The following is a 12,951-nucleotide window of genomic DNA, read 5'->3' on the forward strand; positions in this document are numbered from 1 at the left end:
TTTCCCTCCCCAGTTCTCCTCTGAAGCAGGTCTAAGACCCTCCTCCGTGGGAAGATGCTCCCATACCAGGAGGACAGGAATACTCTTACCTCTGAGGGCACGGGACACAGAAGAATCTGAACTAACCACCCTTGCTAAATGCCCCAGCGTTTTACATCAGACCATACTTTCTGTCCCATTATGCTTTCTTATCGTTCTTCATAACTACCCACCCCTCATCAAGCCTAGCATACACTACACAGCTGGCACGGTCGCGCATTCCCCACGGGTCTCCGGTGTCACTGCTTTTCCCTTGTTAATGGCCTTGTTTCAGCGGCCCTGCCGTGAACCTAGCAATGACTGAGAAAAGACATGTCTTCTCCCCTTCAGGGATGAGTAGAAGTAGGAGAGTCGAGAGGGAAAGGAAAACACTGAACAATGATTTAGTAATGTGGATCTGTTTTGAGATTTTGCTAAAAATTAGACAACTGAAGACTCCCCCTTTTTTTCTCGAATAAAATACGGTTAGAAGGTGGGAGGGGTGAATCCTGCTCTCCACCGCAGGTATGGAAGTTATTCTGCACTTCCAGATTCCAAGGGCTAGAAGCAGGCCTTCCGCCCTTCCCTGCCACCTCCCTCCGCGGAATCAGGGCTCTGAGCACCGGCCTCCTGGCCCAGGCTCTGTCAGCCTGTTTGTGCAACCACAGAGGCTGGGACGAAGTGTGGCCCACGAGCAGGCACGATGCACGCCAAAACCGCGTGACTTCGCCCCCTTACGGTGACAGAAGCCTGGCAACTGTGAGTGGGAGTGAGGCCCTAAGGGCGAGATCGAAGGGGAAGGAGCCAGGGTCACATCAGACAGAATGAGGCGTCAAGGCCTCATCCTAGGCAGAGACGACTGGTCACTGGTCGAGCTCACACAGGGGCCGACGGCTCTGCACTCTCCTGACTCATGGAGGGACCAGAGGTTAACCTGACCCGACAAAATAAAACCTTGGCATCTTGTAGAGCAAAGTTTCCAAAGTAACTTACCTGGATTTCTCAGGTAAGACGTAAGACCCGCTTGCCCATAGGGGCTTCTCCACTGACTCCCACTGAGCTTGTGAGAAAAAGGGTCGCGAGGGGAGCCCCCAGCATCACCGAGGTGCTCAGTGGTGGCTTCTCCTCGTAGACTGGGGACCTGCCACCCTCGCTCTGTAGTGCCTAAACAGACCAGGTGGCTCCACCCCAGCATGACAGACATCAGATATTGGCCCTAAATTACCGAAGTATGGATGGTTCATTAGGGACTGACTCGTCGCCCCCCCACCTTCATACTTGAAGCCCTGGTTAGTTCCGATGTGACCATCTGGACTCGGGGTCCCTAAGGTCAAGTGATAGGACTGCTACTATGGCATGAAAGGCCACATGGAGGCCACTCGAAATCCTCCCCAGTGACAATAATAAGCCCAAAGCAAAACTGTATTCCTAGAGGAACGGCAGAGATTAGCGTCACCCCGAGGACAAGGACACGAAAGGTGCAGGGGCGGTGACTCCGACCACACCTGGATTCAGCTGGCTCCCTCACTGCGGAGGTGTGGATTACGGAGAGCGAGAGGACTGTGGGAGTTCACTCGGGCGACGGCTCCGGCCGTGTCTGTGGTCCAGGTGTCGTTCTGCCGGGGGACGACGAACAGCCCTCCTGCACCCAGAGGTGCTTCACGTTTCTTTCTGCATCTGTAAAAAAGACCATCAGAGCAGCAGCTTTCAGCGGGCCGGCCACAGCACAGCCCACGGGCCCCTGCCGGCCCACCTCTCGGCCCATGGCACGCCTTGCCCACAGGACTCCTCGCCCTTGGGACACGGCTGCCCCCTCAGGCCGGTGTCCGTCTCCGCAATGAGGAAGGAGCACCTACTGCCTACCCTGAGGACGTGCATGCCAGAAGGTGGGAATAACCTCACAAAGACGGGCTCCCTCCCTCAGCAACCTGCTGGTGAGCGTGTGACGCGGGGAGGGGCCACACCTGGCCACTTGCACTGAGGAAGTGGTGGCACGCCCAGCAGACCTCTTTGGGTTTTGGAGGCAGCATTCGGGCATGCTACCCCTAACAGCTTGCTGAGTCCTGGAACCCTCCCAGTTTCGATCAGGAGAGGGGCCCAGAACAGAAGTGGCTCTGCAGGAGGCCCAGCTACAGTGTGGCCCACAGGGGCATGTGGTCTGGGACGGGGTACCGTGCTGCGATTCACCTCTGGCATTGGCAAGTCCCTGTGGGCGGGTCACAGCATGGGCCTTTGTAACTCTGGAACAAAATCGTGCCATCCTCTGCGGCTACCTCCTCTCCCTCCCCGAAATGAAAGCTCTCCGTGTGCTCCCAGTTCCGCCTGAGCCAGCACCAGGGAGTCACATGAGGTCAGGGTGCAGGCGGGTGGAAATGGCCGGTGTCCGGGAAAGCTGGGCAGGGCTGCAGGCAGCGAGGCTGCGTGAGAAGGCCAGCGTGTGGTGAGGACCCTGAGGACACCAAGAAGCTGGCAATGGTTCCACGCCCTCCCTCCACCAGACAGCCATCACTCCACCACGGGAAAGCCAGCCATGACCGGAGCAGGCCGCCCGGGCGTTCTCTTTGCGTTCATGGAACTCATACGCCAGTGGCAGGAACCAGCCATCCGGCTGACAGGGAGGGGACTCAGGGTCTCTCTCAGTCGTGGGGCAGCAGAGACTCCCCGCCGAACCGAGACTGGACCCTCAACCAGCACCAGGGTACAAGCGGAGCGAAGGGCTGCACGAATCAAGGGAAGGCCTTTTCTGGGCCATGGCCCGGACGTCGGCCACTGCAGAGTGCCCCGGGCTGAGGTGGGGGCTGCCAGGGGCTCGGCCAGCTCGGTGGTCCTGGGGAAAACATGCTTGGACCTGGAGCTGTTTCCATGTCCAATGTGGCCGTCCCTATTCCGTGTTTGTGCACGGCTGTGTCATGGTCCCTGGCCACATGGACCATTAGTGTCGGTGGCTTTCTGACAGAAGGTGGCGGATGTCACAGACCGTTCCATCTGGGTAGTGGCTGGCCTCCCAGAGCAGAAGTTCCACTCCTCCTTGCCCATCTGGACGCTGTCTGTGTGCCCCTCTCGCCACTCATGCGCAGACTTGCTGGTGTCACAGCCCGACACCACCATCCACGGCGACTGGAGGTGTCCAGAGCAGACCCAGTCTCCTTCCTGACCTCACCGGAGCAGGTGTCTCAGGAAGCCGTGTGGAGAATTAGAGGCTGGCCTGCCCAGTGGACAGGAGAGAGGACTGCGACCCTGACCTGGTCAGAGAACTAGTCTACAGCGTCCGCCTTGGTGAGGGCTGTGTTTATTTTTGATTCATAGAAGACCTGTCCACGTTAAGCTGTGATGGCCGAGTGGTTAAGGCGTTGGACTCGAAATCCAATGGGGTCTCCCCGCGCAGGTTCAAATCCTGCTCACAGCATGGCCTTTTTCTGGTTCACGAGGCGTGATTCTCCCCTTTGCAAGGGCTGTGTCCTGGCCTGCCCACCTTCGCCCCAGCCGCCCCTCTGTCCTGCTGGGAGCGAAAGCCGCGAACCCCGCAGCACCCGCGGGTTCTCTCTTGCGCCCACGGCCCCGTCCGCGCACGCAGCCCGCGAGGGGTGCGCGCTCAGAACCCGCTGGCTCAGCGTGAAAGCAGAGGCACCTCCGACGGCGGAGGGGACGGGGAAGGTGATTGTGAAGACTCCGCGACAAAACCACGTGCTGGGATGAGGAGAGGGGTAGGTCGCTGACTCCGAGCTCTGGGATTGCAAACCGAAGAGGCTGACGGGAACCGAGGAAGTCTGGAATCGTAAATACCCGTGCGTGCGTGCGTGCGTGCGTGCGCGCTCCACCAGCAGCGGAGCAGCGCCGAGGAGGTCCAGGCGGAGGGGATGCGCGGCTTGTCCCGGAACCGAGCCCCGCAGAGGGCCGCCCCCGCTTGTGGCTCCCCCGCCTCTCCCCCCCCCCCCCCGCCCACACTGAGCCCTCAAATAGCATGCATCGTACCTACTGATGGTGCTATTCCTAACTCCGTCATTACGTTAACTTGCGTTTCTAAGTTACGGTGCGAATTTGCTTCTTAAATGTTTCCTTGTATTGAATTCTTGCGTTTCTTTGCCTACCTGGGGAGAGGGGAAGGGTGTGTTTTGTTTTGTTTTGTTTTGTTTAGGGGGAGGAGGTGTATTTCTGAACGTCTTTTCTGCTGTAGAGTCTGAAATTATTTCCTCCGCAAACGCTGTCACTCTGGCATGATGTCCCCAAGCAGGAAATTCCTTGTAAATATAAACATTTTAAGCGAATGTAACTTAGGCGAGTTGGCCACTGGTTTGGTTTTCTTTGCCAAGATTCACAAACGTTCAATTCTTGGCTCGCGGGACAATCAATGATCTTCTTGAACAATGAATAACCGAAAGACACGCTCCCGTGTGGGCCAGTGGCGCAATGGATAACGCGTCTGACTACGGATCAGAAGATTCCAGGTTCGACTCCTGGCTGGCTCGGTATTTTTTTTTTTAAAAAAAAAATCAGTGTGAATACATCTAAAATCAGTAACTGAAACAAATTCTTAAAGTCTTCAAAAGACAGGCCACTGGCTAGCTCTCCGTTCAGTATACTGTTGTGAAATTTACTACCTATACTGAGAAAAGGGGTTGGCTCAAAGACACCTTTGGAAAGAGACTTGAAGAATTATGAGACATTATTTGATACTAAAAAGGAATGAAGTTCTGATACATGCCACAACACGCTGAACCTTGAAACTATCATGCTAAGGAAAAGAAACCAGACACATGCCGTATGATCCATTTGTAAGAAATATTCAGCATAAGTGAGTCCATAGAAACAAGAAGTCCTTGTGGTTGCCAGGGTGAAGAAAGAGAGAAGTGGGTGTGAGGTTGGGATCATGTTTGGAAGGTGGATAACAGTGAGGGTCGCACTCCGAACTCCAAGCACACTACAATCACTGAGTTATACACTTTTGAAGGTGGGGTTTATGGCATATGAATTACATTTTAATTTTAAAAATCCAAAGATGAGTCAAAGAAAACAGTAATAAAAACTGAGACGGGATCATGGTGTGATCTTGTGCCACTGGAGTCAGTGCAAACCAAATCTAAATTCTAACAAGACATTTTTGTAGAAATAGACAAGTTATTCTAAAATGTATATAGAAAGGCAAAAGAACCCGAACAGCTAATTTTCGTGAAGAAGAAAAGCAAAGATAGGTGACATACTAAATGATTTCAGGACTTAATAGAAAGCTACAATAAAATGAGATTGGAGAAAGTATGGATCCGTTGACCGAGACTTGAGAAGGACAGTCCAGTAATAGGTTGTCATATATGTGGCCAATAGATTTTTTTTAAATTGCCACAAAATTCAGCGGAGTTATGCTTCTCACCAAATTAACTCAAAATGAATCAGTGTTCTTTGTATAAGAATCTAAAATTATACAACCTCTAAAAAATATAGAAAAGATCTTTATGGGGGCTGGCAGGTGATGTAGTGGTTAAGGCGCTGGACTCCCACATGGCCAACCATGGTTTGAGTCCCAGACCTTTCAACTTTCTTACTTCCTGTTTCTCTCTGGTCAAATTAAAATAATAATAATAAATTAAATTAAATTAATAATTCTCAAAAATCCTTCATTACATTAAATTAGCTTTATCTTCCCCCTCAAAAGTTGCTAAATTAGGCCTTATGTAAATGAAAAACTTCTCTACAAAAGTCAGATTTTACGAAACAAGTTATATAGTGGGAAAAATTAGCAAAGCATGTCTAATCATTATGATGCATCCAGAATCTATATAGAACTTTCAAATCTCAATTATAAGAAAACAAATCAATTTAAGAAGGCCAATATTTAATCACCCACTTTGCTAAAGAATATAAATGACTAACAAACACATGAGAAAATGATTTACTCTTTGGGAAATGCAAACCCCTATATGATATTAACACCTCCACTAGAACCTCTAAATAGTTAAAAGAGCATTGAGCTCTCAGATCCCAGCGAGAGAGTGTCAAAGAATTAAAGCTGGTGGGACTCTAAAATGGTATGATACTTTGGAAAACTATTTAGCAATTTTTCGTGAAATTTGAGGTGCAAAAGTAATAAACCACTACATTAAGGCAGAATATCACTGCAGAGAAAGACAGGAACAGAACCTGAAAGCAGCAGGGCCACGGGTCTGGCAGTGTCCTGTGAGCCTAGGACAGTGCCTGGTTGAGATGGGAGGGTGACCGCAGAGGCAGGAGTTGGTAGGGGAGGCCGCGGGGCGCCGGTGATAGGAGGAGAAAGGGAGGGGGACGGGAAATAACAATACTTTCAGCTGACACAAAAATGAAAGGGTGTGTGCTGATGACAGTGTGTAGGGGGTATCTTGTCTTGACTCATAGGCACTGTGCCCGTGCTGGGAAAAACCGTGGCGTGCACTGTACAGATACAGAGTCAATGTAAACAATAAATGCATATTTTAAATGTGAACAATACGACTCGGTATGCGCGTCCGTTAGGAAACTGCACCCCAGCCAGCATTCTCTTTCGGGCCCGTTTCTTCCAGACGAGTTTAGCTGGCCATGCGTCTCTGCTCGAACTGAAGAGCACGTGGCGTGCTCGGCGCGGTTGTCCCACAGCTCCTGGTCGCTCCCCTGCGACACACGCAGTAGGACGACTTCTCCTGCCTCAGCCTGCTCTCAGCGACCCTGCGGAGCGGGCTGCGGCCCCGGAAGCCGGGAGGAGCCGCGCCCCGGGGTCGTCTCCTGGTCCGCCTTGGCGTGGAGGGCCCGGGCGCCCGCGGCTTCCCAGCTTCCCGGTTGAACTCGTCTCTAGGCGGGAGAGGGCTCAGATTCCCGGTTTGCCACCTCCCACCCCAAACCTCACTCTCTAGCTTAAAATACACACACGTCTACGGCGTGCCTGGAGAGCCTACAAACAACTCTCACGGAGGGCCCTCTTTACATTGGAAGACTGGGGGAGAAAAAGGGGAGGGTCGTACACAACCACACGCAGCGTTGTACTCGGTTTGGGGGACGTGTAGACTAAGGTGAGGGAATGGTCTCCGTAGTTTCCAAGAATCGCAGCTTTGGACTTCGCATAAGAAATTAAACCCTACCGGGAGTGGGGCTCGAACCCACGCGGACATACGTCCATTGGATCTTAAGTCCAACGCCTTAACCACTCGGCCATCCCGGTGACGTGGGTCACTTTCAAGTGAAGCTTTAGAAAGTCACAATTCCTGAGACTGACTTTCCTGACATGGAGAGCCGAACTTAAAAGATTGTAAAGGAAACAAACCCTTGTGCTCCTGCTTGGGAAGAAACCGGCCACGCGTTACAGTGGGCGTCAGGTGAAGTAGACCAATCCCTGCTCTCAAGGACTTACCTAAAAATGAGGAATGTTAGGACCCAAAGAGCCCCCACTAGACGCCCCAGGGGCACGCGCTTTCCTGGAAGACACTCCTGTGCATGCGGGGCAGCGGCAGCAGGGGTGCAGCCCGCCCTCTCCGAAGGCACCCAGAACATCGCGGCTCCCGCCCGCGGTCCCAGCGTGCAGGAGAGCGCGTCGCCTCCGGAGCCCCAGGCAGGTCTGTGAACATTCACTCCTGCGGGAGAGAGTGTGGACGTCCGTGCACACCCAGGGAGCTCGAACCCGTGACAGTCCACCAGGGAAGAACTTAGCCCGAGAGTTCCAGCTGCCCCAGAAGCGTCTTTCCTAGGGACCTACTGCGTGCTGGGCCAGACCCCGGCGCCCGGAAGCCACCAGGCAGGGGAGCAGGACAGACACTTCGGAGCTGGGTGGCGGGTTTAGGATCCTCACTGTAATTCAGGACCGCCCCACAGCAAATCATACGTGCGTTTCACAAATCCACGTACTCAGAGGGCTTAAGCTCCTGTCTGTGACGGATGAAAATATGAATAGAAACATAAGGAGGAAAGATACCTCTACAACCTAGTAGATAGAGAGGAACTTCATAAAAACAGACTTTAAAGCTGCAAGTGGGAAAGCTTCATCCAAACCAAGGTATGTTCACTGAGGGCCACTGGAGAAGTGAACAGGAGGGAGAGGGCAGCCTGGAAGCCAGGCATCACTTTCTCGGAGTGCGCGTTGCCAGGAGCCTTTGAAGCCGCGCCGGTAGGATTTGCTGTGTCTCTGCTGACGGCTGCTGCCGGCCCGAGGGAATGAAGTTCCCCAAGCGCGCTCAGGCCGCGGACGCCCGTTACAGCTCTGCGCGAACACCACCTCCGCCGTCGGTTTCGACCTCAAGAAAGTGTCTCGCTGAGGAGCTGTGGGACCCAGGGCCTGGCAGGCCGCCAGCGCCAAGGAGGGACACTCCAGCGCTGTCCTCGATTCGCGTCGTGGAGAGGACTGAGCGTCCTCCGCGAGCTCAGCGGAGGAGCCAGGCGGAACTCACCGAGGTCTTTACGTGAGACGTCCCGCGGCCCGTGCTGCGGGGGAGGAAAGGGCAAGCTCGGGAGAGGCATTTGCCTGGCTGCCAGCTGGCGGGCTTTGAAATTGCTGCTAAGAATTCAAAGTGTAGGGGTAAAGAGGTCTCCTCGGTCACAAAATAAATAAATAGAAAATGAAAAAGTAAATAATCCTGAAGGATAAACCTGAGGGTCATTTCAACTAACAGAGAAATGGAAAGTGCTTGCTCTAAGCCAGTTTCCGTAGTGTAGTGGTTATCACATTCGCCTAACACGCGAAAGGTCCCCGGTTCGAAACCGGGCGGAAACAGCCTATGCTTCCCTTTTGTAAATTTTTCCCCAGAGCTTCTCTACTTGTGTCCGCTTATATTTCAACCTGCTCTCATACCTCAGCCCCTTCTTTGCAGCCCAAGACTTCCAATTAAAATATTAAAACGCGGTATCCCACGTCGTGGTGCACCCATGAGGCAAGGGTAAGCAGGCATTACGCCCCAAGAACGGATGGCACCGCCAGGACGTGAGCACACACAGAGGAGCAGCCCTGAGATAAAGGGAAGCCAGACGGAGGAGGCCCAGACCGGATCAGTGTCCTGGAGACAATAAAGAAACGCTTGAGGATGATGAGCCTTTCTCCCAGAAATCAAAAAAGATGAGGACTCAATTTTAGACACGCTGAAGTCGTTGGTGATCGTGACCAGAAGTTTCTACAAAGTCAAACATCTGAACACTGAGTTTCAAGAAGAGAGGGGAGAGGAGCAGGCAGGAAGTCTAGTGACTCTACAGGAGGTTTTCATAGTCACCTGAAAAGTGTCCCCTAACTAGAGGACTCAACCTCTGTAGTCAAGAACAGCTTTTTAAGGGCGGGGGTCAAATGGCATGTTGGAGCACAGGTAGGGAATCCCCGTGGCCAGGAGACCTCGGGACTGTGGGTCCTGCCTACTAGCCACACTTGGCAAACAACGTCCAGGTGTTTGAAAGACAGCCAGCCCATGGTCATACCATCCCGCCACAGATACCGAATGAATTACTGCGCACAAACAACAAAGTTAAAAAGCCACGTGTGGCCCGTACGGGGATCGAACCCGCGACCTTGGCGTTATTAGCACCACGCTCTAACCAACTGAGCTAACCGGCCAACTGCTTTCGTTGTGTCTCAACAATTAATTTTTAAAAACTGCGAAGTTTGTCATTCGTGTGCTTTCTCAAAGGGAAAGGTTTTTCCTTTTTTTCCCAAAGAACGTGTTTTCGTTTAGGTCACTTAAGCTACGACAAAGCGCTAGTCTCATGTTTTCCATTTCCGCTTCCCGCGTTCCCGAGAGGGACCGCAAGGCGAGAACTCCACTTCGGACAGAAACTTCGCGCCTCTGGTGGGAAACAAGGCTCTCAAATTCTTCGGCTCTTCCCGAACAATCAGAGAAACATTCACGGAAGAATGACTTGGGAAGGTCCCCGGGTTCAGGAAGGATCTGGAGAAGCTGGAGGTTCCGAGCTGCACGTGCAAATGGGCCTGGACGTGCCACCGCTCGGGTTGGCGGAGTAGCGGTGCAGGCGGTCCGGGCGGACGCACGGCGGCCTCTCCAACACGAAGGAGGGACCTGCCTGGGCGGCCTGGGCGCCTGCGCCCGCCTGCACTCAGCCCGGTCCCTCCGCGCGCGGTGTCGATGCAGGGCAGCAGGGTGCTCGGCGTCCACTTCAACGCGGGCAAGGTGTGCAGGGGTCTTCCTGCCGCTTACCTGGCTTTCCGTCCTCAGAGCCCGAGCCGAGAAGGAGAAGGAGGTGGGCAGTGTCACTTTACACAGAGGAGCCTCCCTTCCCTGTCAAGGTGGGACCCCAGACTTCGCAGCAATGCGGGGGCTGGGAGAAAGACCAACCCTCCTGGCAATTCACACACACACATCAGAAGGGGCTCTTCATTCCAAGCAAGTTCTGAATGGTTTCAGATGGACTGCAGTCCCCAACGCACACTGGCACCCTGCTCGCAGGTGTTCAGGGATCTGCTGGCAGAGACTGGGGGAGAGGGACAGCCTGGGAAATGGATTTAAAGCTTCCTGGACCATCGGAAATACTCTCTGCTTTACAGCTAAGACTGACAGAGGACCCCACTCTGCACAGCTGAGAGGCACAGAAAGCACTAGAGGTCAGCAGGTCTGTGTGGTTAAGGCGCTGGCCTTCCTCATGGTGGACCGTGGTCTGGTCCTGGGCCTAGTGCTTTCTTTCTCTCTCTGTTTCACTCTGTTGAGTACACGTGCCCTGTAGCAAAATTTAAAATGAAATAATGATTTTTTAAAAAGGCAACTCACTTTCTTAGTAAAAAATAAATAATAATAAAACATAGCACTGAGAATGCATGCATAGCGGAGGCAAATCTACAGCCTGGAGGTGCTTAGGACACCTTAGTCTGGGGCTCCATCCCCTGCCCAGACCACCAGTCCCTGGCCTGTGAGGAACCCGGTCACACCCAGGTGGTGGTGGTGGGGCGTCAGCCTGCGGGGTTTCATCTGTACTTCCAGCCACTCCACGCTCTGCACCGTCCACCTGAGCACCCCTCCGCTCAGACCATCAGCATTAGATTCGCCTGGGAGCGGAACCCTACTGAGCACCCTGCACATGCGGGAGCTAGCTGGGCACTCCTAAGCCATGGGGAGAACCTGCCTTCCAGCACACAGGTCCCTGGGGAGCCAGTGCAACTGAGCTACATGATCCCACGCCGCATTCTCTGCTTCCTTCAGGTGCACCAGCGTTGTTCTTTCTGTGTATGATCGTAGACAAGAGAAGGCCTTTCCACTCCCCGTGCCTTCATAAAAACAATGAGACATTTTCAGTTCAAACACATGCTTTAGTTTTCATCATTCTTACGGACTTGACAGAGGACACTTGGGCTTTTTCCAGCCTGCAGTCCAGCCTCTGGCGAGCCTGAGCTGCCGAGCTCAGAGCCCAGCCGTGGGCACTGCCGGGCGGAGAAAGCCCGCCCGCACCTGAAGGGCAGTCTGGCCATCTCCGACTCCCAGCCACTGGGCGATTTTTGCTGGCCTCTCTTGGTCTCACTTTCGAGCGATCCAGGCTTGGAGTCAAGTCCTTCCTGCCTATTCGTTTCTGGTCCCAGAGTCTGAAAACTCCATGTACAAATGTTACCTTCACTGTGGAAAGCAGCTCAGTGGTTCCTTTAAAAACAAAATATAAGTTTTATATATAATCCAGCAATTCTACAGCACCCAAGAGGAATGGAAGCATAGCTCTTCACAAATACTTGTGCACAAATGTTATATTAACATTATTCATAGTAGCAAAAAGTGGAAATACCTCAAATGTCCATCAATTGCTTAACAGATAAATAAACAGCATATCCATGTAATGGAGCATTATTCAGCCATAAAAATTAATGAAGTACCGATGATATCTGCCACTTTATGAATGAACCTGGCTGAGTAAAGCCAGACATAAGATCCTTTTTATCTGAAAGGTTTTTAAAGTGCAGACTCATGGAGAGAAAGCAGATTAGTGACTCTGGGTCTGGAGGGGGTTCTCTTCAGCCTGTGGCCCTGTGGTGCCCGTGAACCAGCTGAGCTGCGGATGCTCGGGTCCTTGCTCCAAAGCCGCTGTCCGGTTTCTAGCTGTGATGATGAAGCATGGCGACGCTGGGGAGTTTGGGATAATCGATACCCACGAGCTGGAATCACCCCAGGTTAGACGAGTGTGCAGTGCAGAGCCCCAGGGCCGACACAATCGCACACCAGAGAAGTGGCAGAGTCCGTTTGCTTTCACTGCGTGACAACCCCGGCTGGCATCACGGGGCACAGCAAGCAAGGCAGAAACCTGCGAGGGAAGGCCTGGGTGTGGGGGGGATGGCGAGACGCAGCGCTGGGCAGCCAGGCGCCGGGCCTGTGCCCTCCGGAGGAGACCGAGAGCGCAGGGCCGCGCGGCTACCGGGCAGAGGGGCGGGGAGACCGGGCGGGAGGGAAGTGGGAGGAGAGCGGGAACATCCGAGGCGCCGAAGGGGCCGAGGCCTCCTTCTAGCGTCCCCTCCCCGCGTCAGCGGTTCCCGCCGACGCCTGACCTGCTGGAGCGCGTCGGGAAGCAGCCCGAGCATCCCGAAGGAGCACGGATTTAATGCCCGGCCCCTGCGCCGGTCGAGATCTCGGAGCGCAGCAGCGGAGCAGTGAGCGCCGAAAGCATGGCCGCGGGGCCCGGCTGCCGGCTGAGTCCCCTTCTCCTGGTGTCGCTGTGGGGGCTCTCGGCTTCGCGTAGGCGCGGCTCAGGGTGGCAGGGTGGCGGGAAAGCGGGGCCCCAGGCTGGCCTGACCCTGCCTCCGCCTTGCAGCCTTCCTCCTCCGGCGCCTGGGCCAGCACGTGCAGCAGTTCCAGGAGCGCTCGAGCCCGGACCCAGGCCCTGGCCTGGGCGCGCCGGTCCTCCCCAAGGCGGGGTGGCCTCAGCAGCCCCTGGACCCCTTCAACGCGACCGATGGCAGGTCCTTCCTGCAGGTGAGGCGGGGCTGTGGGTCTGGGCCTTGCCCCGCGGCCGCCCCGGCTGTGGGGCTGCGGCTCC

The 12,951-nt window shown here is 54.2% G+C and overlaps 1 protein-coding gene and 5 non-coding genes across 6 annotated transcripts in view; 4 read left to right on the forward strand and 2 right to left on the reverse strand.

Moving 5' to 3' along the window:
* The first annotated feature begins 3,342 nt into the window (after positions 1-3,342).
* Positions 3,343-3,424, forward strand: TRNAS-CGA (transfer RNA serine (anticodon CGA)). Its single transcript has one exon. It is a non-coding gene; the product is annotated as a tRNA-Ser (tRNA).
* A 987-nt stretch (positions 3,425-4,411) lies between these two features.
* Positions 4,412-4,484, forward strand: TRNAR-ACG (transfer RNA arginine (anticodon ACG)). Its single transcript has one exon. It is a non-coding gene; the product is annotated as a tRNA-Arg (tRNA).
* Positions 4,485-7,094: 2,610 nt separating this feature from the next.
* Positions 7,095-7,177, reverse strand: TRNAL-UAA (transfer RNA leucine (anticodon UAA)). The gene has a single exon. It is a non-coding gene; the product is annotated as a tRNA-Leu (tRNA).
* A 1,469-nt stretch (positions 7,178-8,646) lies between these two features.
* TRNAV-AAC (transfer RNA valine (anticodon AAC)) lies at positions 8,647-8,719 on the forward strand. The gene has a single exon. It is a non-coding gene; the product is annotated as a tRNA-Val (tRNA).
* Positions 8,720-9,470: 751 nt separating this feature from the next.
* On the reverse strand, positions 9,471-9,544 carry TRNAI-AAU (transfer RNA isoleucine (anticodon AAU)). The gene has a single exon. It is a non-coding gene; the product is annotated as a tRNA-Ile (tRNA).
* A 2,972-nt stretch (positions 9,545-12,516) lies between these two features.
* PRSS16 (serine protease 16) overlaps positions 12,517-12,951 on the forward strand; it is a 7,684-nt gene continuing 7,249 nt past the window's right edge. Inside the window, exons 1-2 of the mRNA XM_027766046.1 lie at positions 12,517-12,650; positions 12,710-12,887. Coding sequence (XP_027621847.1) covers positions 12,517-12,650; positions 12,710-12,887 — 312 coding nt within the window. The remainder of the gene's footprint in view (positions 12,651-12,709; positions 12,888-12,951) is intronic.

Source organism: Tupaia chinensis, unplaced genomic scaffold, assembly GCF_000334495.1.
Source record: "Tupaia chinensis unplaced genomic scaffold, TupChi_1.0 Scaffold140356_1, whole genome shotgun sequence".
Lineage (NCBI taxonomy): Eukaryota > Metazoa > Chordata > Mammalia > Scandentia > Tupaiidae > Tupaia > Tupaia belangeri.